This window comes from Anabas testudineus, chromosome 23 (assembly GCF_900324465.2).
Source record: "Anabas testudineus chromosome 23, fAnaTes1.2, whole genome shotgun sequence".
In the NCBI taxonomy this organism is placed as follows: domain Eukaryota; kingdom Metazoa; phylum Chordata; class Actinopteri; order Anabantiformes; family Anabantidae; genus Anabas; species Anabas testudineus.
The window spans coordinates 7,397,974-7,421,655 of record NC_046631.1 but is presented as its reverse complement, the minus strand read 5'-3'; the positions used below and the strand labels follow the sequence as shown (position 1 = coordinate 7,421,655).

The following is a 23,682-nucleotide window of genomic DNA, read 5'->3' as shown; positions in this document are numbered from 1 at the left end:
GGCGGGCAGATGGAACAACACACAGGCAACATTACGGTCAGCCTGCTGCAGTATTACGTGTTACATTCCCGTTTTTTATTACCAGTGGGACTAAGACTGGGGAAAAAGTGGTTAAAAAGCTTCTTACTCACTAATATTTGCTGCAAGTTGCTGCTTTGGGTTTTTTCTTTTAGTATCAGCATGCAAATAGTGGTAAAGTGGTTCCAACACTATTCCCCCCACTACCAGTAAAAGCAGATTTCCAGCAGCAGGTCAAGTTGAGCAAATTCTCCTCAGCCTCCGGCCTCAGGTTGGACTCGCAGCATTGTGCACAGACAGACGGATGTGGCTTTGAGGAACATAAACTGCCAATGATTCCTGCTGGTGAGATTTGAATCACAATATTTCACACGGTGTTGTCACAGTCTGCTGTAAACATTTTAAATAGTTAAGCCAAGAAACATGAGCTCAGGCTGCAGCCGCTCAGTCAAACCGCTCAGTTAAGGTTTTACTGACTTTGTCTTCACTTTCATGCGTTTGTCAAACAAGACTGTGGAAACAATAAATGCTGTCAGCTGAAACATGAACAACTGCTGCCTGTGCGTCTGCCCTCAGCTGCAAATACGACAGAGTCAAGCTGCTGGGGAGCAAGACACAAACCTGAAAAGACTGTTCTCAGAAGCACCACAGAGCTGGAGAGTGTTTGCAGGCTGCCTGAGATCAAGACTAATTCAGTTAAGCGCTGCTCCAGGCCGGTGAACGGGCATCTGCACAGACTGTCAAGTGTCCTGCCACCAATCTCAGGAAGGGCAGAGGAAACTGACGAGAGTCTCAACAGCAGACGTGCACACGGCTCAGAGTCCCCGAACAGACAAGGCAGAAAACAACAAAAGAAGAGAAAGAAAATGTGAACTCTTAAACAATTAAAGCTTCTTCCAATCAATGTGCCAATCACTGTTCCTTTTTCGATTTACATTAGTTATCTATAAAATTTCATTACGTTAATTTTTAATGTTTAGCAGTGGTTAATATCGATCTGACTGAACCTCATGATACATAATAAGGTTATTAAGTTTTGAAAAGGCTCACTACTCTTCCCGTGCAGGACAACAAATGAAACCATCATGATTGCTGCTTGTGTTCGTTGTTTATGTCCCTTTTTGTCGGTCTCGTGTCTCCAGGGTAACTGAAGTCCCCTTGTGTTTGTCTTTTTGACACTTTGAGATATGTTTTAATATGCAACAATACAATATGATTCTGTGATCTTTTCCAATCGCTAGAATTGGTTTGTGTTCATGATGTTAACTGTTCCTGTGTGACCTCTTCACACAGAAAAATAATCACACAACAAATACTTGATTGCACATTTTACAAGTTTCTTTTAATGGTTTTGACAAAACCTCTACATGTTTATGGAAAAAAGTACCTTAACGCTTGGAAGAAAGTCAACTTTTAAACCCTGTAATACATACAGAAAAATAATTTAAATAAATACAATTCTGGACAAGATGAACTCATACAAAGTATAAAAAGAGAATTAAAGGATTCCGCTTTAATCGTTCACCACAAACATTAAAGACAAGTGCAAAGACAGAAGACTTAACAAGTGAGACCTGAATTAAGACCTAAAATCAAATGTGCTGTGGCTACTTGCTTGTATTTCTTTTTGTCTGTGCTTTGATGAACTCTCTTTAGGTCCATGTACAAAATAATTGAACACTAGAAACAAAAATATTTTCTACATTAGCACAGGAATTCTTGCAACGTCCACTAGGTCTAAATCAGTTCAAGTTCATTTCTGTCCCTCGGGCCCTGAGCATCTTGGTTTTAGTGACATGGCTCTATTATATTAATAATCAGAAAGACACTCCTAGTTGAGGGAAACAAAACAAACACATTCACACAAACACTCACACACTACATTACAGCCTGAAATAGGTCTTTGTGTCTTAAGAATGTTTAAGTATTTGAACTCTATCCAGAGGCAAATGTGAATTTCAGAGAGCCTGAACAGACCCTCTTGTGTCATCTGTAAACAACTGCACATCACAGCAGTTTGGGATGTTGTGTGCTTTAACGTCAGTGATATTTTGTCCTGTTCCATCTGCTGTTGCTGCTGTGTTGTCTTCATGATGTGTAGTTTCATGTCTCTGAACCAGAAGGAAAAGAATCAGATATGAAACTGTGAACATGACTGAGAGTCTTAGCTAGTGAGCTACTGCATCAATAATTATAATCCAATAATAAAACTTCTCTTATATGATGAACATCTGTAACTCAATGTGACTTCTCACCTACAACATCAGCTGTATCGTCAGTCAAGGGGTCGGAGTTCATCACATACTTGCTACCAAATATCTGCACCAACTGGTCAAAGTACTTGCACTCCTGTTTTTCTCCTCTGAAACATGAGATAACTATTTATTGCTAGCTAGGGACACACAAAAATGCCCAAATGAATGTGCACAACAGCAATGAATTCAATGTTACAAGGTTTAAAATATGTTTAGTGGATAAAATGGGGATTAGCAGCACACAATAGAACCACATTATTCCAGCCAATCAACCCCTGTACTTACTTTCTTCCTTCTAAGAAGCTTCTGAAATTGGCCCTCAGTCTCTTTATCCTCGTCTGACACTGTTCAGGTGTGCGTAGGTAACCTTGGCTGGCCATGACCTGAGAGATCTGGATGAATATGTGTTTGTTCTTAGTGCAGCTCTTCAGGTTCTCCTGGATCTCCTCGCTCCCCCAGATGTCCAGGAGGGCCTCCGTCTCCCCGTCGCTCCAGGCCAACTTCAAGCAATCAGGCACCCACTGGTTACCTGAGACAACAAGGAGAGTATAGTAAATTTATAGTAACATGATTACGAGATAAAAAGCTCTGCAGAAGTTTATACAAAGCGCCCAACTGGTACAAACACTTGTCGCCTGACTTAAAGTATTTAAGTCTGTCAATCCTCAATAATGTTTAAAATTTAATAAAAACTTGGAGGCAGTATGCGAGGAGCATCCAAAACCATTTCCACATGCACACTAAACATACCTAGCTCCCTTCATATGAATTTCCATTTTGTTTCACCTTTCTTTTGGCCTGGCTCGGGTGTGCAGTCATCCAGCTCCTCTGTGAGTGTCATGTCAGCGACTGAGTCGTCTACTTTCAACTCCTTCCTGAAAATTCGGTCCATCTCACTGAAGAATTTAAACTCTTCCCTGTATTTAAAAATAAATGTTAACCACCATAACTCACACCACAGAGCCAACAAGTAAAGCCATATGGGCTGATCACTGGCAAGTGGTTGCTATTAACACTAACAATAATATAAAAATGTTTTGCCTTCACATACTTTTCATGGAGGAAGGAATATTTTAGGCGCTTGATGCGGGTGTAGCACTGCTCTGATGTCCTCATAAATCCATGCTCACTCATCTTCTCTGAGATGTACTCAAACACGTGTCGGTTCTTCAGGCAACCCCTCAGTGTGAGCTGGATGTTGTTGTCACCCCAGATCTCCAACAGAGTGCGAGTCTCCTGGTCCGACCAGGGCATCTTTCTGCTCAGGTCAGCCATGAGATGATTGCTCGAGGACTGCTCATCTAAAAGTAGGAACGACAGCCTGATTATTTGGTGTTCATCTTTGACATCCATCTGTAGTACAACTGTCCAAACATGTAACGAGACAAAATGCACTAATTAATTTAGTAACTTTTAAACATACACGTGTCAGAGTCCTTGTCGATTAAGGGTTGCAAGGTGGTTTCATCAGCAGTACTGTTCATGTCAGTGCACACAGGGCCGTCACCAAGCACTGGAGCCAGGAGGTTGTAGTACCGAAACACAGCAGGACGTCCTCCACTTCTAAAAACATAAAATATGAGGTGGGTTGGGAAACAGTGCACTCAAATGATTTCTATCCACTCAGTCATTTTACTTAAGCCACTATTTATTTACCTTTGGTTGTTGCAGTGACGCCTGTAAGTCTTCTTTAACCTTTTGATCCGGGAGTGGCACTGCTCTGCCGTCCTCAGGTATCCCATGGCAGCCATTTTTTCAGAAATGTCGACGAATACGTGTCCATTTCGGACAAAGGTTTTGAGGCTGGTCTGTACATCATCTGCAGCCCAAACCTCAACCAGAGCAACTGTTTCTTCCTCTGTCCATGGTGTGTTCATGCCATCTACACCTGCTCCAGTTAAATAAATAAAGCCAAATAAAATAGACGTTGGACTTAAATGACATTTATTCAATAGAGTGTATCCATTCAATGAATGAAAAGGACTGTACCTGGATCCTGGTCTGCTCGTTCATCTCTTTCGTCATACTGATCGATAGAAACTGCTTCCTGCCCCAGAATTTGTTCTAGCTGGTTGTAGAATCTATAATCGACTTTTCTTCCACATCTAGAAGGCATGAAAACATTAATATAAAGATTACTATCATTATGGATTATAGAAAAATGCAAAGAGACAAAAAGACTGGTCTCACTTCTTTCTGTCGTAGCACTGTCGAAAGTTGTTCCTCAGCGATTTGACTTTCCAGCGACACTGCTCAGAGGTTTTCAAGTAGCCAAGGTCGCGCATTCTCTCTGAAATGTCGGCATAAACGTGTCCATTGTGGACGAAACCCCTCAGCGCCCGCTGAACATCCTCATTGCCCCAGATATCAATGAGCGCCAGTGTTTCCTCATCTGACCATGAGCTCGGTGCTGGTTTTTCTATTGACACGCTCATTTCTCCATCTTACAGTAAAAACACAGAAAGTGTCACCGTGTGCACTAGCATGTGGTTTAATTTTTAGGTTTTGTCTGGTTTTTTTCACAGTGCTAACAGCTACAATTTATATGTTAATAGTTTACTAATGCATTTGTATATTAGCATTCACACATTCAATCTTTTTAGAACCAAACTCAACTATCTTATACTATGGCCATTACAAACAGCACAACACAATTTAAAATACCACTTCGGCAATCAACTAACTATATACAAACTCATTTCATAGTAAGTGACATTTTAATAACATTTATGGTTCACATTTGTGCAGCAATCACATATGCCTTTCTTTTAGTTTTATTTTCTTTTCATTTTTGATACAAAGCTACGCTACATTTAGTAAATAATGTCATATTGAGCACTCACACTTTTCCCCAGGACTTATTTTACCTGTTTCTGCCACTGATTCATCATTGGACTCTTCTGATATTTCAATGGAGTCAGTTACTAAAGTGGTTGATGTTGACGGCTGCTTGTCCAAGATTTGTTCCAGCAGATCGTAAAATTTGAAATCGACTCTGTCCGTCCCAGATGAGCTACAGACAGTAAAGAGAGGCGTGTCAACATACAGCCAGTAGAGCAGGATAGTAAACAAATATTCATGCGCAGTTTTTACCTCATGTTTTCCTGACACTGGCGATAGTTAGCTTTCAGCCGTTTGATCCTGGAGTGGCACTGCTCTGCACTGCGGGAGTAGCCGTTGGCATTAAGTTTCTCGGATATGTCAGTAAAAACGTGGCCGTTGTGTGGGTAGCGTCTTAGATTCTGCTGGACCTAAATGCAGGTGAAATTCATATTAAAGGCAGCTATATAAAAAAAAATACTTGAAATAACATCAACCATTAGACTGAAGATTAAAGGATATTATTTGTGCTATGTGTTTCACTCTGTACTCAATTTAATGCTTCTTGTGCTCCATAAGGTCTCTGCTGGTAGAGACACTTTTATTTTGTCTTTCGTGAAAAAGAAAACATATTCTACATAATTAAAGCTTTGAATAATATCTAAAGACGACGTACAGTTAATGTAACCCTGGTTTCTGCCTGCATCTGAGTTTGGTTTTTTAGCAGTTCTAAATGACAATTATGTTTATATGCTCTACCTGTGGGTCTCCCCAGAGCTCCAGAAGGATGATGGTCTCTTTATCAGACCAGGGGACCTTCTTCCTGTCTTCTTGAATTCCCACAGCAGGCTCTAAAGACAAATATAATAAAAGGAAAATCACTGAAAGAATAAGAATTAAGTTCACATCATTATATGATTTAATATTATCGAACACATAAAACAACATTTTACTTCTGCAGTAGCTCTTTTTTTTCTTTAGAATCTTTTAAGATGCTGAACAAATAGGTTGAATCTAAGTATACATAACTTTGTAGTAATACTGAATTAAGATAATAAATCTAATGCTGGCCTAGGTCTTTTGCACAGTAAGTTCTCTCCCCACCCACCCCTGCAGCAGGCATTTGTGTTTACCAATCTCACGATGGGAGTAGGCAGGAAAGTCGCCATCTTCAACCTGTGCTGGTATATCCTCCAACTGTGGAACTATAGGGAAGTCCTTCACTAAAATTCTTCCTAGTTCGTTGTAAAACTTGCACACAACTTGCTCCTGTCCCTTCAAGCTACAGTGTGGGAACAAAGACCAAGCATCAATATAATGTAAATCACAAAAACAATGAACTTTTTCCTTCTGCTGTAAACAAACATACTTGTTTTGGTAGCACTGCCTGAAGCTCGATTTCAGCCGTTTCAGCCTTGTCTGGCACTGCTCCGGTGTTCGGGAGAAGCCCTGGGCGACCATGCTTTTAGATATGATGGAAAAAACATGGCCAGTTCTGTGCGTCCCTCTCAGTTCCTGTTGCATCTTGTCTTCACCCCACATGTTAATGAGTGCCAACGTTTCCCAGTCTGTCCATGGAACGCTTCTAGTTCCTTAAAAAATATGAATGACGCTTAAAAATATTAATCAAATAAAAAAATAAAAATATATATAATATATATTACCTGCTATTTTTATAATCTACTTAAGCTATAATATTTTTGGAATATCTCCAAATACAGAAGCATTTTAGGAAAATGTTTTAATTATTTGGGAATCATATATGGCTACACATGCAACAGACCATATATCAGAAACACTTTATCATTTATATTGGTAAAACAGGAGATCAGCTACAGTTTACTTCAAATTTTAAGTGTGACATTTTACCAATTTCCAATGGGCTCGTAAGGCCAACAAACTGCAAGTCGTCATCGCCGTCTTGGGACTCCTCTTGATCAATAACCTCTTCTACGTTATAGGTGACCTCCGGAACAGACGAAGGAGCTGAGGAACTGAAGACCCGCTCCAGCTGCTCATAAATTTTATACTCTAGTCTGGCGTTCCCTCTGGTTGTAGGACAGGGATCGTTTCACAAGTTACAGCTTAAGTTTGAGGAAAATGCAGTTAGCAGTTTCAATGATTGGACGGAAAAAAATGAAGACAGCTCGTCACGCTGTCATACAGTATAATACCCACTTGTTGTTCTGGCGGAAGCATTTCTTGAGTCGTTTGATCCTGGTCTGGCACTGTTCCACGGTTCTCATGTAACCCCTCTCTGCCATCTTCTGTGCAATCTGCGTGAAAATGTGACGATTTTTTAAACAGCCTTTCAAAGCCCGCTGCACTGAGTCCTTTCCCCAAATGTCGAGCAGATGGAGCGTCTCCTCGTCTGACCAGGGAACCTTTGTGTCTGTTACAACTGGAAAGGACCCTTCCTGAGAGTCTAAAATGACACAAGAAGAGTTAATGACAGGCTTAAACTTGTGTTATTGTACACAAATATATAAACTGTACAGACCTGTATATTCTCCCCATATTGATATGAGAGGAGATTCACCTGAATTCTCATCATCTGCTGAGGAGTCCCTGCAAAGATGGAAAAACACAACAAAGACAAGTGTGTTGACTTAATGGACAAAATACCAACACCTTCCTTTGTGGTCAAAAAATAATTTGTAGAATTTGTAAGTATGATACTTGTAAATGATCACGATATGATTTTTTTTAAGCCACAAGAGACAAATAAATATATTTAGATGGGTAAATGCAAAGTAAAAAAATAAATTAAAATAAAGTATGAAGATAAATGTGATTCATGGCAGCTGAATCATCAGGAAGCCCTGCTGTGAAGTTTTTGTGTGTCATACCAACAAAACATTTTGGTACTTTCTTACAAGAAAGCTGACGCCTCCACAGGCTGCTTGGTAGGAATGTCTACACCTCCGCTCAGCTTCCTCTTCCTATAAATCTGCGTTTCTCTCAAGCTTTGACTGTCCTCATTGTCTGCTGAGTCTGGGTCCGCTGTCTCATTAGACATAGTGAGGTCTATGGTTTCATCACAGGGTTGTGTATTAACAGGGTGTGGTCCCTTCCTCTCCTGAGAAATGTTCCCGCCTCTAATTTGCTGCTGCCAAATGCTAGAATCCCTTGACTCCTTCAGACTTTGCTTTATTGTCTCAGAGCTCCTCTTGCTCGGCCTCTCCAGGGTGCTGGTGTTAATGAGACCATCAACATGTCCTTTGGGCTCTGGAGAGGCTGGGTCTTTGAGAGCAGGTGAGCAGGATGTGGTGCTCATGACAGGTCTGGTCCCAGGAGGTAGAGACAGGGAGGCGAGGATGCAGTCGTCCATTGGCAATAATCTAGGATCTACAATCGAGAGTAAATATGGTAACAGTTAAGAAAGAAGTAACTGTCAAATCAAAGCCTAAGGTAAAGAAGGAAAAAAACAGAGGCTACTGCAAATGCATATTTGTACAGATATTCTTCAAAAAGCTTCAATAGAGATGCTATAATTCACATACGTGACATTATTTCAATATAATATTATCTCCCACCGCCCTGAGCCTGCAGTACCTTTCTCTTTAAAGTGACCAAGGTTTCGGTGGTGTTCAAGTACAGCCTTCATGTCCTCTGGTGGGAAAAGGGATTGTAAACAGTCGTCTAGGAATGACGGAGCGTCTCCAAGCAAAGATGCCAACTGAGAAGAGAGATCAAGTTACTGCAGTAGTTTTAGTAGCCCTGCATTCATTTATTACACTGGTACTCATCACATACTGCCAAATGACCTACACTCAGGTCAAATGACTCAAATAAACTCTATTTAAAGTTTTCTCCAACTGCTCAGTTCAAAATAAATAAACCTAGCAGTCTTCTGACACTGTGGTGCAGCTGTGCCCAGTTTAACCTCCTCTGTATCTGTCATTGGTACAGACAGACTCTCAGCTGCAGTGATCAGTTTGGAATAATGTCAAAGCTATTTCCTGATAATACAATACCTGAGTTGTATTTGATTTGTTTTGATAGCTAAACATAAGACAGGAGCACAACAACTAGTGCAGACCTCTAACAGGCCTTGACAGCATCCCCAGATAGCTGTTCCCTAGACATTAACAATGTAGTGGGTAGGTAACAAAATATGGACATAACAAGCCAGAACGTGAACTGTTACATAAGCTTGCAAGCTCCAGAGTGGAGCTGTCTCGATCGTAGCACTGGTGAAAAGGTCATAGGGTCACCATACTCATAGGGTTTCTTTCTCATGGCATATTTCATGACAATTCAGTTGCTCCTTTGAACAAACAAAGGCAGTAACTTCCTGTTATTATGCAAGTAGCTTATAATATTTGCAAAATCTGGTACCTGTGTGAAATCTGGTACTGGCAGCAGCTCATCCAGTCTCGATATGAACTCCCACACCAGCATTTCAAGTGCTGCATTATACTTTGGCCCAAAATACTCAGGGAAGATTTCCTGCAGATGAGGAACAGAGATTAATAGAGACAAATTTGTGGAAGAGCACAACTTTTCTCTTGCACATGGAGCTCCTCTGATGTTTGGCTGAACCAGGGCGTGCTCTAACTAGTTGACCAGTTTTAAAACAACAGCACATTGTGTTGGGCTCAAAAGGATTTCTCTGTTGTGGTTGTAATTCTGCCACATGTGAATTAGGCAATTTGACTGACACACCTATTGTGAGCCAAAAAATTGTTAAACATGGTCAGACATTTTTCATGGTCTTCTAATTTAACATGAATTCCTACATGTCCACCGAGGATAACATATCACATTAGGTCACCCTCAGATTACAAAATCAGCATCATCTGCAAATGTCTAACTTAATAGACATTTTCACTCAAGTCAGCTGCTTGGCCTGAACATTGTTGAATTCCCTTGACTGTAAAAAATTGGCTTCAGGATGATCTTTTTTTAGTGTAATATATGAGTGTGCACAAAAGCAGCAGTGACCCATTACATGGCATATTGAAATGAATAAATAAATAGGGAGCGATACCTCACCTCGAAAAAATATTTTCTTTCAGAGGGACCCTCCAGTAATGAATGTACCAACTCCACAAAGTTCACCTCAGATTCCTCCACCTGGTTAATGGTTACCTGACAAACACAGACACAGCATTTGTAAATGCAAGTTTAAGCTACTATGCAAAAATGAAAATATATAAACAAAATCCAGAAACACAGCTGTCTTCTCTGGGATTGAGGAATGGTCTATTATTAAAAAAAAAAGCCTTGATCAGATCATTATTTACCTTTTAGACAGTGTCCCAACCTTTTTGGAAACAGGTTTGTATTATTAAAATGAATGCTGTGTGTACTTACATGGTGATCCTTGGCAGTGCTGACAGGAGCTTTAATTCTATCCAGGTGGGGCTGAATGGTCTGCATGTCCACTGGGTGCTCACCTCGACACATCTCCAGAACAAGCTGTTTTTAGTAATACGTAATCATTAAAATGTGATTTTGTGTTAATTCATTGATTTAGTGTTACCATTAAACTGTTTAAGTTTAAAGGAACAGTAAGTAGTACACACCCTGGCCCTGAGTCCCAGGATGAGCTGAGCCCTTTGACTGTAGCTCATCAGCTCTGGGACCAGCTCTGTCACCATGGTAACAAACTCCTCTAGCATCCCATAGTGCTCCACAAGTCCCTGCTGTACAACTTGCCACACAGCAGCCGATAACAGCTGCAAGGGTGGGGCCAGGAGGCGAAGATAGCGTACTGGAAGATCATTACCTGAAGTGGAGGGAAGAGGAAAACGCCAGGAAGTGAACACCAAACCTGAAAACTTCTGAAATTATAAACTGGAGATCAAAATTAGAGAACAGCAAAGCCCGGAGAAAGATTACAATAACATTTTCTGGAGGTTACAACAGTCAATTATTAGTAGGGAGTGTACAGGCCCTTGGCAGAGGACATAACTAGTCTCTCACACTGCTCTGGAGTGACTTGGTGCACTCTTCTTCCAGTCTCTTGCACAGTTCTGTCACTGTAGTGGGTTCTTGGACATAACTTTGTTGCCATTGTCTGCAACTGCATGTTGGTGAAGAAGGTTCTGATAAACATTTGCATTTAATCTGCCATGTAGCTGTATAAGAGGCCCAACTCCTGCTGCAGAAAACATTTTCCAAACCATGACATGTTCTCCTCCACATTTCACTTTCACTCCTTTGACTTCTTTACACACTTTGGGTTCAGTTTTTCCCCAGTTCGACAACAAACAAAATGTTTCTTATCGGTACCAAATCATTTTAACTTGCTTTCATGACTAAAGTGAACTTTGGACCAATTATGTCCAAACAACATGCTCCTCAGCAAAGGTTAGTCCAGCCTTTTGATTCTTTCTGCTAATAAGAGGTTTGGTAACTGCAGAGTGGGTTTACAATCTAAATGCTCTTAAATGTCGAGGCACTGTATGACGAGACAGATCCTTAGCATGGTCAGCACTGAACTGGGGAGCAGTTCCAGTTGCAGTGTTGAACTGATTGCCCATTGACATTCTCCATATCATCCTGTCCTCTCTTGTATTTGTCTTTCGTGGATGACCAGTCTTCTTCTTCTTCTTAAGGGACTTGTATAAGTTTGTAACATTGTAAAGATGCAATATTCTGGAAATCACAGATTTGGAAGGACCAACTCCTGGACAACCTGCTGCCGAAGGGCTTCAGTCACTTTAGAACAGCTTACCATCTTGCAAAGTCAGTGAAAACCGGAAAGGATGGCTGCCAGTTAAATTGAAAAAATGAAATTAGCACCAGATGCTAAATCAACATCAATAACTGGGGTATCTCAAAGTGTTCTCTGATTTTGATCAGTTTTCTTTTTCATATATCTCATTTAAGGTTTTTTACTACTGTGCTTTAAAATCTGTGTAACTACTGAAATATGCTTAAAAAACTGCTATTTTACTCATTAGATCATCTCAAATAGGACTAGGCAGTGACCTTGATATGTAGGAAATCAAAGGTTGTTCTCTAATTTTGATCACCAGTGTAGATTCAGCATTTTATCCAGAGAATCACTGTGCATCAACTGGCAGCTATGAGTGTGTCCCAAATGACAGAATTAAAGAGCAGAAGTAAGCAAATGAAGACAACAAATAATTAGGTAAATACACAGATGATATCAATTTTGTACACCCTTTCATTGAAAGTGGGCCCAATGGCTTTGGCCTTCAACAGGAAGATTTTCCTTTCCAGAAAGCAAAAATGGTTTAAGAATAGTTTGAGGACCACAAAATGTTTGAGGTGTTTCCCTAGATCTAAGTCCAATCAGGAATCTGTGGGATATGCTGGACAAATAAGTCAGATCCATGTAGACCCACATCTTGGTGTATACCACAGGAACCTTCAGGATATCTGATCTAGTTTTGGAAGCAAAAGGGTGACCAACACAATATTAGGCAGGAGGTCATAATGTGGCATTTTTGGCATTCGCCCTTGCTAGACAAGACCTAAAACAGCCTCCCATGTTCTGCAGTAAGATTCTTTGGACTGATGAAACAACAAGATCAACTTGTAACAGAATGATCGGAAGAAAAGGAAACGCTGACTATCTAAAAGATACCACATCATGTGTCAAACATGGTGGAGGCAGTGTTATGGTATGGGCATGTATGGCTGCCAGTGGAACCAGGTCACTGCTGATAAAACTATCAGGATGTGTATAGGTTTCACTTTTTTCTCAGAAAACTACACATCCCATTTATTTATGTGACTTTATGTGATTAGAATTAAATAAGGTTTTAAAACACAAGAAATCCTCACAATAAGGAATCAATCATGCTTACTTATTAAATTTAAGTAATCAGTTATGAAAAGAACTGCTGACTAATATTTTTCCCTGTTAATCAATACTTTGACTTATTGTTTTAGCTCTACTTGTGATAAATACTTCAACAGTACGGCTGGAGATAGACATGTTTTGCTTCTATTTGCACTGACTTGAATTAATGAAGGAGAAATGCAAAACCAGCTCTGGAAAGTGCAAATCAGCAGCTGCAGCTGACTTAAACTACACTAGTTATTATTTACAAGTACTTCAACAAGCAATCTGTCAACAACATCCACCTAACACTTCATGTGCGGGCCAGGATCACGCTATGCATAAGTGAACTTGATTTATAGTGGCAAACTGCCAGCTGAAATAATAACATGAGACTGCTGCTGCTGCTGCTCTCAGGTGTCCTAACAACAGCATCCATCAAACTCAGAACAAACCCACAGCATTAGTACAAGATATTTTATTCCTGGCAGATATTCAATGATAAAATAACCACATTAGTGCTGAGTTCAACGAAAGTCCCACTGAAAACATGGAAAACATCCTATACTGTAATCGAAATCAGCTCCGTGCATGAATTTAAAGAAATCCGGCAGTGATATTAATTCAGAATAGATGCTGTTTATTCCGTAATTAAGGTGACTGAGACTCATTTTCACGCACCTCGATTGCTTCCACTTTCAGTTCCGCGGTTTATTTCCATTTAGCAGCTGACAGGAGAAAAACGACCAGATGTTTCCCCACGGTTTGTAGCGATGGAAGAAAAAAAAAAAAACGTGAAGCCTAATTAATAAAATCTGTTAATTTCTGTGTTGTAAAACGTCCATATGCGATCGCCAACCCACAAAATGCGAGCGCAGTTCTGCAGGGAGCATTGGCAGGTTCTTGTTTTTATTCTCGCACCAGGAGGAGAGACAGAACAAAGGTTTCTGGTCTCATCCGCCTCAGTCCAGATCACGGCAAGCCCTCTTTCCTGGTTGGCTGATGAAGACCGGATCGACCAAGCTGGTCGGTTCTAAAACACTAGATGGCGCATTTTCCTCAGCTCTGATCAGGTATGATCTGCTTTCCCTCTCAGGTACTGTCCATGCTGTTTGCATGGCGAGATCATAGACAGTCTATGGGTGGGATCAATGCATTAAAAACTGGATTTAAAGCCTCAGATCCTCAGGGCTCCTCTGACTGCTAAAACCTGGCAGGACCACAACTGATTAAAACTGCCTGCCAAAGGATCTGAAGCTTGCAGAATCAGCAAAATCTTTTTGAAATACTTCTTGAAGAAGTTTTTAATGAAAAAGTTTCTTTTTAAAATAGAGTTTAAAAACAGTTTTAGTGCATAATTTCTTGCAGATAAACAGTTTATAACTCGTGGTTAAGGGTCTCACGCTGACATTTTATTGTAGACTTATAACAAACCAAATGCGAAGATTCAACGTCAGATCTAACACCTCGGGCTGTGGGCATTCAATCTATTTACGCTCAAAAACACACGTTAAGTTCACTGATGATAGCTCCATTTTTGCTCTGCCGTTTTCAAAATGCTGCAGCGAGAGTCCTGTCTGGAATTATTTCTCCTTCATTAGTTTCTCTCCATTAAATACACAATATAATGTAAAATCCTTCTTGCATAAAAAGTCCTTAATGATCAAGCTCCATCATATCTTAAAGACTTCAAAGTACTGCATTATCCCTGTAGACCACTTGGCTGTCATAGTAAAGGTCTACTTGTTATTCCTAGAGTTTCCAAATGTAGAATGAGTTTAGTTATCAACTCCTCTGCTGTGGAACCAGCTCCCAGCTCAGGTTCAGGAGAGAGACCTCACTACTTTAAACTCTCATTTTAGATAAAGCTTATACTTAGAGCTTGTTAAGTGACTCTGCTCCATCTCTTAGTTATACTGCTATGGAGTTGGACCGCTCTGGGACCTCTCCTGTCTATGCATTTATATGCCACAGCTACTCGCCATTGACTTTGGATCTCCCCCGTAGTTGTCCTTCTTCCTCCTTTACTGTGTAACTTGTATAAAGTGCCCTGACATGATTTTTGTTGTGATTCATGATGACCATTTTAATGACGTGGCTGGTAGAATAACAAGGTATGACCAGGTATAAGTATCTTTATGTATACGATGCAAGCACATTTTCTTTCAATAGCTCAACACCATCTTTATCCGCACCTCAATATTTAGAGGTTATAACATATGAGTATATATGAGTAAATTATTGGCTTGCTGTGGATTGTAAGGCTTTTATTTTTGACTGTGGATCTGTACTCCTGCAATTTTAACCTCTCACTCAAAAGAATCTGGGGCATGATGGGAATGGTCCAAAATCTGATAAAAGCCATCTGCAGGATCAACTGGGACTCTGTGAAGAACCTCCTATTCATTATTCAGGTCCCTCAAAGCATTCCTGCTTGGCCCTTTCGTTTGTCATAAATCTTCCAAACAATCTTTCCACCTAAGACGTTGCCAGTGTGACACTGAGCTTGAGCAGAGACTCTTATGTTTATTACAGCAGCAGAATAACATATGCAAAGTGTCACTGAATGGTCTGATGAGTATGAAAATGACATTAATCATGTGCTGTGGCCTACATACTCATAGGTTAACCCAATTTGAACATCTGTGGAAGATTTGGTCTAAGGTATTCGACAACTCTCTGCACCGCCATCAACAAATCACCAAATGAGGGAACATTGTTTTGGAAGGAAGAGGAGGAGTAGAACTTTTACTTAATGACTTATTACTAATAGCAAAATATACTTACTCACAAGCAAAAATAATTGTTTGTGCATGCATACATATATGTGTACACAGTACTGTGCACAATCTTTAAAAGTTTACATTCTTAGATATAGTTCAAACATCATTCTGCAGCAAGACCTACAGGGAGTGGTGCATCAGATGGTCTGGACACACATTCCTGATTACACAGCCAAAACAAACAGAAGAACTTTCCTGAGCTCTGTGTAAAGTTGCTCGCTCAAAACATCTTTATTTTACTCAACAGTACTGTGAGTTTATATAATAAAAAAGCTGGCATTGTGATAGAAATGTCCAACACTTGCCTGTCAAGTCTTACTTGGCCTACTTTTTAAGATATTATAGCGTTACATTTAGCAAGTTGATATTAAATAAATCTTAGTAGGTGTAATTACTGATGCAGTAAAGCTCTGTTGAAGTGCGGCGCTAAATTTAAAGCACAGTAGAGTTGATATTGTTGTAGTAAACAAGAAACAGCGCCTCCTTTTGGCCAGAGAGAAACTCGCCTGTGATGTTTTAGCGCCACCCTCTGGTTCGGAGGAGCTACTGTTATTGCTGTCCCTTACTCCACAGCAACTTATCCAGGATGTAGTTGTATATGATGGAATATGATTCAAAGATGCTGCTGAATATAACACCAAGAACTTATTAATCCTGGTTAATAATGCATTTACTGCCTGTTTCTACGATCAGATTACCCACCTCCCTGTATGTCCCTGGTTCCTGAAGAGGTAAACTGCGATAATGTTGAGATGTCAGACAGAGCGATATAATCAAGACAGAGAGATAGTTTTAGTGTCCAAATGAGAGCTGTTAAAAGTTGTTAAAATACCATGTAATCATTAGTATTTCTAACTGGGTATCTATAAGATATAGGTCAATAAATTCATTACTCATTCATGTAAATAAACTCCTCCTGGGGGAGGACCAAGTCAGCGTTTACTTTGATTTCAAGGTGAGTTTTACCATGTTTTTGATGAATTATTCTCTATATGTATGACATATAATAACAGTTGAGGTTTTTAATGCAATATTTTTGTTTCCCATGCAGTATGGGGCCTGTTTTGACACTGCACTGCAAATACTGGCCTGGGAGTCCTACCGACTGGAAGAGTATTTACTAATTTAATAATAATTTAGTAATTTAATAGGGGAAACAACTAGTTTATTAGAGTTTATTAGCAGATATTGATGTACATTACAAAAAGAGTAGTTTTCTAAGAAGGTGCAAATTATTCAAGATTGTCAGTGAAAATAAATATCTATATCTTTCCAGGTTAGGGTTAGGGTTCTCCACATTTAGTCTTTATTCCAGAGACTACCAACCTGAACTTGTTTCTTTATCATGAAGGTCTGAGGGTGATTTTGTAGCAATATGAGGAGCTGCTCAAGTTGACTAAAAGTATGAATCCATTACTATGTGCTATGCTTTTTCTCCTAAAGTCAAGGTGCACTAATACCCCCTTTTGACTATTGCTGCATCCCTGCCTCACACCCAGCCCCGCTCGAGTTCTTTTTACATTGAGCTTTGCTTTTCTCCAGGTGAATTCACCTTCATGTCAGAGACAATCCTCTCTACACTCACGTCTAAACAGGTGGTCAACAATACAGTGATAAATCACAGGAGAGAAATCCAGTGAAGTTAGAACAAGAAGAGGAGGAGGACCAACAGCAAGCACACAGGTGCAGCTTAAAAAATGTTTGTGAGGAACATAGAGAGACAGACGACAGTTTTCTGAATATAATAATATTTCTCTTATATCTCTCTCTAAACCTAAAATCCAACCGTTCGTTTGCAGCCTTTGTGAGAAAAGATTTGCTCACAGTTCACCTGCGACATCACACTGGAGAGAAACCTGCTTGTACCGTGGCAAAGGGTTCCTGACAAATTTGGTTTTGAAGTCCTACATGTGCATTCACACATCATCAACATTCTTTTTTAAAATAATCTTTACGCACAGTAAAATGTTATAGATACAAGAGCAAAAAAAAAAAAAAAGGTAAAATAAACAATCAAATTATTGTTTTTTGCACTGGTATTGTTTGGGAATGTAGAGGATTGGCCCAGGCTGTAGCAGACTCCTGTTGTTTTGATCTTCTTGATCAGGGAGCAGGCGGTGTGGCCTAGGGGCTTTTCCTTTTAGCTGCACCAGCAGACATTCGCTAGGATAGCACAGATTGACAACCTGGCCACACTGCAAAATAGGGTTTTCCAAGTCAGACAGCTGTGTTTTTGTCAATTTTAATCTCCCATCTTCTCTTCTTGACGCATTCCAGTGTCACAGTGGCTCTTCTCATCTTCTATGCCAGAGACAGGCGGGACAAAGCGATTATAATGCATTAATGTTTCCGGTCTGTGCTGCTGTGAAATGCTAGATACATTTTCTCAGGGTTTATTCCAAGCATAAATCCAAACACTCTTCTTATGTTCCTTTAGACAACACAACAACTTTACCATCATCCTACACATTTGCAATTATTACATAACATACATCAAATGACGATTAAAAAGGCAAATAGTGAATTAGTGATGAGCTTATTGACCAAAACTCTTATTTTGAAATCAGGTGTCCACGGCTGCCACAAGACTTCTGTTCTGTGTCTAGTGCCTTCATAATAAAAGCAGTTAATTATAATTTTAACATGAACTTCGCGTAGAGATTTTATTGTCCAAATTGAAAGAAAGCAAATATTTCTTCAGAGTAAAAATTATTAGGTAGCGAACTCTGACGTGTGGTCCACACGGGTTTTGTGCCCAGTTTACTTTTCTTGTATTTGCTACTTTTCAGTTGAAGGATGTGAACCGGATGGTTCAAAGTTGTTGTCCAAAATGTTAGAGAAGTGAAGGAAGTATAATACTATAACCAGTTGTCGGTTTATCATGTTTTTCTGTATTTATTTAAGAAAATGAACACACATACACTGTGAGCACATTTTAAATACCGCAGAATGGTCTTCTCTAAATGCTTACTGATTTTCTTGGACACCTATTTAAAGTAAATCATTGTCGAAATTACATTTGCATGTTTATTTCTGTTCATTTGGGACTTTTTTTGTTATGTGACTCACATTCTCCCAAATATTTACATGAACCATATGTATGGGAATAATGACAGCAGACACACATACGGTGCACTTAAGCATATATAAAGCACATATATTCATGCCATTTGTAAGTACACAGTAAAGTGACTATTAATGCTAAGTAAAAAAACAATTAGAACACAAAAAATTATTTAGATCTGACAGATGCAATCTCTACATTGAGGCTTTAACAAAGTTATTATTTATTAATGTGTAAGTCACCAGGTGCAAACACAAACTTGATCTGTTCAAACCTTCAATGCTTCAAATATCAGGTAGTAGATGAAATAAATCAGTCTGTGGCTTGTCTCACCTTCTTATTCTTGTGACTTTGCATGTGTACTTTCAAGTTGTATGACTGGCAAAACCCTTTGTCGCACAAAAGACATTTGTAAGGTCTTTCTCCAGTGTGAATTCTACAGTGTCGACTGAGCCCAGAATTTAGACGAAAAGACTTGCCACAGTCAGAGCAGGTAAAGGGACGCTCGCCTGTATGATATCGCTGTTGAACTTTGAGCCTTTGCAGCCTGATGTATCTTTTCCCGCAGTCTTTGCAGTGATATGGTCTTTCATCTGTGTGAACCCGTGAGTGGACCAAAAAAGCATTAGAGTTCGAAAAGGCTTTTCCGCATTCACTACACAGGAACGGCTTCTCTACGCCTGGTCAAACTTCTTATCACAATATTTACAGGCATAAGGACGTTCCCCCGTGTGAAGACGCAGATGGGTTTTTAGCACTTGTGGACATGGAAGCCTTTTGCCACAATAGGAACAAACATACGGTTTCCCTTTAGCATGAGCTTGAAGGTGCTGCTCTAGACGACGTTTTGTCTGGAACGTCTTCTCACACTTATCACAGCGATGGAGTTCATTTTCAGGTACTGCATGTCCAACTCTTATGTGACGTCTTAATGTTGCACGTTTCTTAAAGCTCTTGCCACACTCAAGGCAGGTCCAGTTTTCAGCGTTTTCTGCACTAGAGTATGAGGTTGTTCTTACCTTTCCAGTGCTATAACTATTTTGGACTCTGGTCCTATCTGCTGCAGGTTCCTCTGTGATTTGTTCCACATGTGTTGCATCTGTTTTATGAGGACTTGGGGGAAGGCAGAAGGTACTCTGAGGGTCTACACTGCTGTCATGATCTGCAGACAAAGATTTGTCTTAAAAGATTTGAATTTATAGCATTTAAAGAAAAGTTTTTGTCAAACTGTGTGACGTATCGATACTCACTGTCTCCAGCAAGACTAGCATCATCAAAAGATGAAGTAGTAAGTGGTGACAATCCTTTTTCCTTTAACTGTGAGTTTATTGGATCAGGTTCAGTGGAGCTATTGTCAGTCTCTTCATCGCTGCCATCTCCACTTTTCCATAAAAGCATCAAAACGATCTTGGGTTGCCACTGATGTTTGTTTAGATGCCAGTGTAGACAGGATAGTGTCTGACATGAAGGAGAACTCACCTGGAACAGAAAATATGGGGAGGCAGACATTTAATGTAAAGAGTGAGGATGACTGCATCTTCTAATGCAAACTAATCAAATTTTTGTGCCGTAAGTCTAAACACATTGTCAAAACTGACATTATTTGATTAGAATGAAGGTTTAGCAAAAACTAAAGACAAATGCATGTCAGTGTAAATTTGTAATTATCTATTTTTTCAAAAAATTAGTCCAGCTATAAAACATTGTAGAGCAGGTGTTCAGAACCTGTATGATTGCTAGGCATAACCTAATGCCTAGGTGCAGATTTTTTTCACCTAGCTTCCTACCTTGGAAAGACTTGGTACTGGCATAAACTCTTCCAGTCGGTACAGGAACTCCCAAACCAGGATTTGTAATGCTGTGTCAAAACGGGCTCCATAAAGTGTTGGAAATACTTCCTGGACTGAATAAAGTAGCAGAATAGGATTATGCATGACAAAGACTGCCAAATATTGTACACACACTGGTTTTTGAAAGTGAAACTAATAATTGTTGAAGCACGGCTCACCTTGAGGAATTTATCCTTTTCATATTTGTCTCTGAGTAATGTTCTAACCAGCTTGACAAATTCTGACTTTGACATCTCCACCTCTCCATCTTGATCCTGCCATGAAGCCCAACAGAGATTTGTTTTCTCAACTATACCATAAACCTTACATTCAGGCTAGGGAAGGGTAGTCTGTTAAAGACACAGTCAGGAAAAGACTAATATCAAAATGGTATGTCTCACAGTTTCTTGCAAAGCTACTGCTTTAGTAGAAATAACGTTAAATACACATTAACGGTCCATCAGGTGTTTTATTTCTTTGTCAATATTACTTTTTTTCTAAAAGACTTTGTTAAAATATTTCCTACCTCTTTCTTCATGTAGTTTGTAGCGAAAACATTCAGGTGATTCTGGATAGTGTCACAGTCTGCAGCATCCATCCTCTTTAACAATTCAAAAATAATCTGAAAAATATACAGTGCAAAACTTGCCTTTACCCAGAAACTTAAGTTCTATAATGATACATGTGTGCAAACTAAGACAGAAACATTCTGGTTCATGTTTCTTGACTTTATTTAGACAGACACCCAAATATATCCACATTTGCTTACCCGTGCTCTCAGTCCTAGGATCAGTGGAGTCCTCTGCTTGTAGATCATGAGCTCTGGGACCATCTCTGTCACTAGTGAGATGAATTCAACCAATTTGTTATACTGGTATACATTTCGCTCCAGAGCCACCTGCCACATACAGGCTGACACCAACCTCAGTGGAGGAACCAGGAGGCGCAGGGACGACAGAGGAAGATGATCTAAAAGTAGATGCAAGCAGTAGGAAATATATGTTACCTTATAGAAAAATATGTAAATGTCAAGTCTGCTTAGTTGGTCACATAAAAAAAGAAAATCTGACTTCAGCAAACCTTTTCTATAACATGACATTGTACCATTAGAGACACTGACTATGTTGCTTGTCTAAGGAGCAGAAAGAAATAAAGACACATCAGACAGAGCAACAAATATGACATATGACAATTTCATCAGACCTTTCCAGTCCAGTTGATGTTAATGCACCTAATTTTCTTCTGTTTCCAAATGTATTCTAATTTAACTTCATTCAGTGATCAGTAGTGACAGACTAACATGTATATCTATACTATTGAACACGATTCAAATACTCTTCATCAGCATGTGTAACACTTATAATAATGGCTTAGTTAAAACTTCGACCAGCCAGAACTGCCACCTCGTCACCTCTTGATAAATATGTATTAATCCCATAAATAAAAACATAACACAAACATACAGACCTCGTGTTGTTGACATGACAGGAGCTCCGACAACTGAGCTAACAAGCTAACACTGTACAGTTAGCATTAGCTATAATGACAGGCAATGCAGCAGAGTTAATACCTTCTCACATTAGAGAAACTATTATGCAGACATCTGTCGACTTTTTACCATTAATAGCTTTGTGAAAAGTTTAGCCAAGCTTAGCTAAGTTTTTAAATAAGTTAAATCGACGAGCATCGGTTTCGCTAGAAATAACAACCTCAAAACTTCCGGTTGTGATCCTTCACGATAAAAGCGCAATGAAATCCAAAATGAGCTCACTGTGTATTTATTTATGATGACTAATATCTAATCTAATCTAATCTAATCTAATCTAATCTAATCTAATCTAATCTATTTTGATATAAGGTTAGATGATAAAATTAATTCGATAAAGCTTATTTTGAGCGTGTGAGATCCATGACGGAACATGTCACAATAAGATGCCAGGTTTATTATTCTCATATTACATACTGTACTGAATAAATATCCAAGACTTAGAAGAAGTCAGTTACAACTGAAGAAGTCATTTGCATCAAAGATAAAACAAGAACGTCAACAATGTCCAGTTGCCACTGAGTAGCACCTTTGCAGATGTTTTCATATATCCTACATCAGCCTGTATAGTCAGTCAACAGCTGTTCAGTGACAGCAATGCACAGCTTATGGAGAACATTACTTTGGGCTAACTGGTGCCAAATGGTTGCAGTTTATGTCAAGAGTCCAAACTACACAATTTCTTAGATTCATCTACACTTTCCGAGGATGTAATTATCTCAGACATTCACAGGGATCATCACAGATGTTTTAATGTCTGTCTTCACCATCTCCTCCACAATTCTTTAAATCATAAATGAAGCCTTATAGCATCACACTTGTATTTGGCACACAATGTCTTGAGCACATCTGTGATTGACAGATTAACTGTGTCATCATAGTCTCAGACACATGTGGTCCAGAGAAACCCGGACTCAAACCGCTGATCCTGGGGTTCCTGGGGTAGACGACTGCTTTACTAATGGCTGTAGATGGTGAAGACCTGGTGACTGCAAATAGGAGGCATGTGAGTGGGGGGGGGGGTCCTAAAATTGGACAAATGTTTTTCTATATTTTTGTGCAAACCTGAATTTGGATGGATGTGACCAAACCACTCAAGTGGTTTTGAAGAAATAAAGATCAGGAGACGCTGAAGCATGGAAACACATATTGTAGAAGACAAGACAGCTGTGAGGATGATGGAGAGACAGGCGACAGTTCCAGTGAAACTGCTCCATCAAACTCTGGACTACAGGAGTGTGAGCTGTCACTGCTCACTTGATTTGACATTAAGCAAACACACAAGCACACACATGTACACACGCAGACACACAGGAAAGAAACCTCAGTAGTGAGCGATGTCGCCTATAACTCATGGTTTAACTGCAACTCTTCTAAGGTATAGTCATCCACCTCATTAATTTAAATATCATTATCAAATATGTAAACACCTAATTTAAAGTATTTTTGGCATCCCCTTTAACAGTATCCACCTCAAATGTGTGGTTTCCTCCACCAGAGGGAGACACATACCTTGTTATATGACAGCTAAATGTGAAAAAACACAGATTAAAGAGGCCTGTAAGAAATTCACTTGCTTAAACAAAACTCTAACGGCATCCCTCC

At 39.6% G+C, this 23,682-nt stretch overlaps 1 protein-coding gene across 8 annotated transcripts; it reads right to left on the bottom strand.

Moving 5' to 3' along the window:
• Positions 1-1,363: 1,363 nt before the first annotated feature.
• zgc:113263 (TIN2_N and Myb_DNA-bind_4 domain-containing protein) lies at positions 1,364-22,214 on the bottom strand. 8 transcript variants are annotated; one of them, XM_026361114.1, is made up of 31 exons: positions 21,999-22,214; positions 21,455-21,500; positions 21,301-21,371; positions 21,058-21,153; positions 20,711-20,881; positions 20,490-20,605; positions 19,953-20,019; positions 19,722-19,864; positions 10,625-10,827; positions 10,413-10,517; positions 10,092-10,187; positions 9,435-9,545; positions 8,649-8,772; positions 7,970-8,441; positions 7,594-7,661; positions 7,272-7,518; positions 6,963-7,141; positions 6,463-6,685; positions 6,227-6,375; positions 5,853-5,944; positions 5,367-5,524; positions 5,141-5,286; positions 4,464-4,716; positions 4,263-4,378; positions 3,930-4,161; positions 3,697-3,836; positions 3,325-3,574; positions 3,060-3,190; positions 2,559-2,802; positions 2,274-2,380; positions 1,364-2,129 (listed from the first exon to the last, which is right to left on the bottom strand). In XM_026361114.1, the coding sequence occupies exons 9-31, from the start codon at positions 10,718-10,720 to the stop codon at positions 2,122-2,124; spliced, it is 3,747 nt and encodes a 1,248-aa protein (XP_026216899.1). In that variant the 5' UTR covers positions 10,721-10,827; positions 19,722-19,864; positions 19,953-20,019; positions 20,490-20,605; positions 20,711-20,881; positions 21,058-21,153; positions 21,301-21,371; positions 21,455-21,500; positions 21,999-22,214; the 3' UTR covers positions 1,364-2,121. The 8 variants fall into 8 exon arrangements, with proteins under 8 accessions (XP_026216899.1, XP_026216900.1, XP_026216897.1 ...); XM_026361115.1 differs by having other exon boundaries at positions 19,722-19,882; positions 19,953-20,181; positions 21,301-21,500; XM_026361112.1 differs by having other exon boundaries at positions 19,953-20,181; positions 21,301-21,500.
• Positions 22,215-23,682: the final 1,468 nt, after the last annotated feature.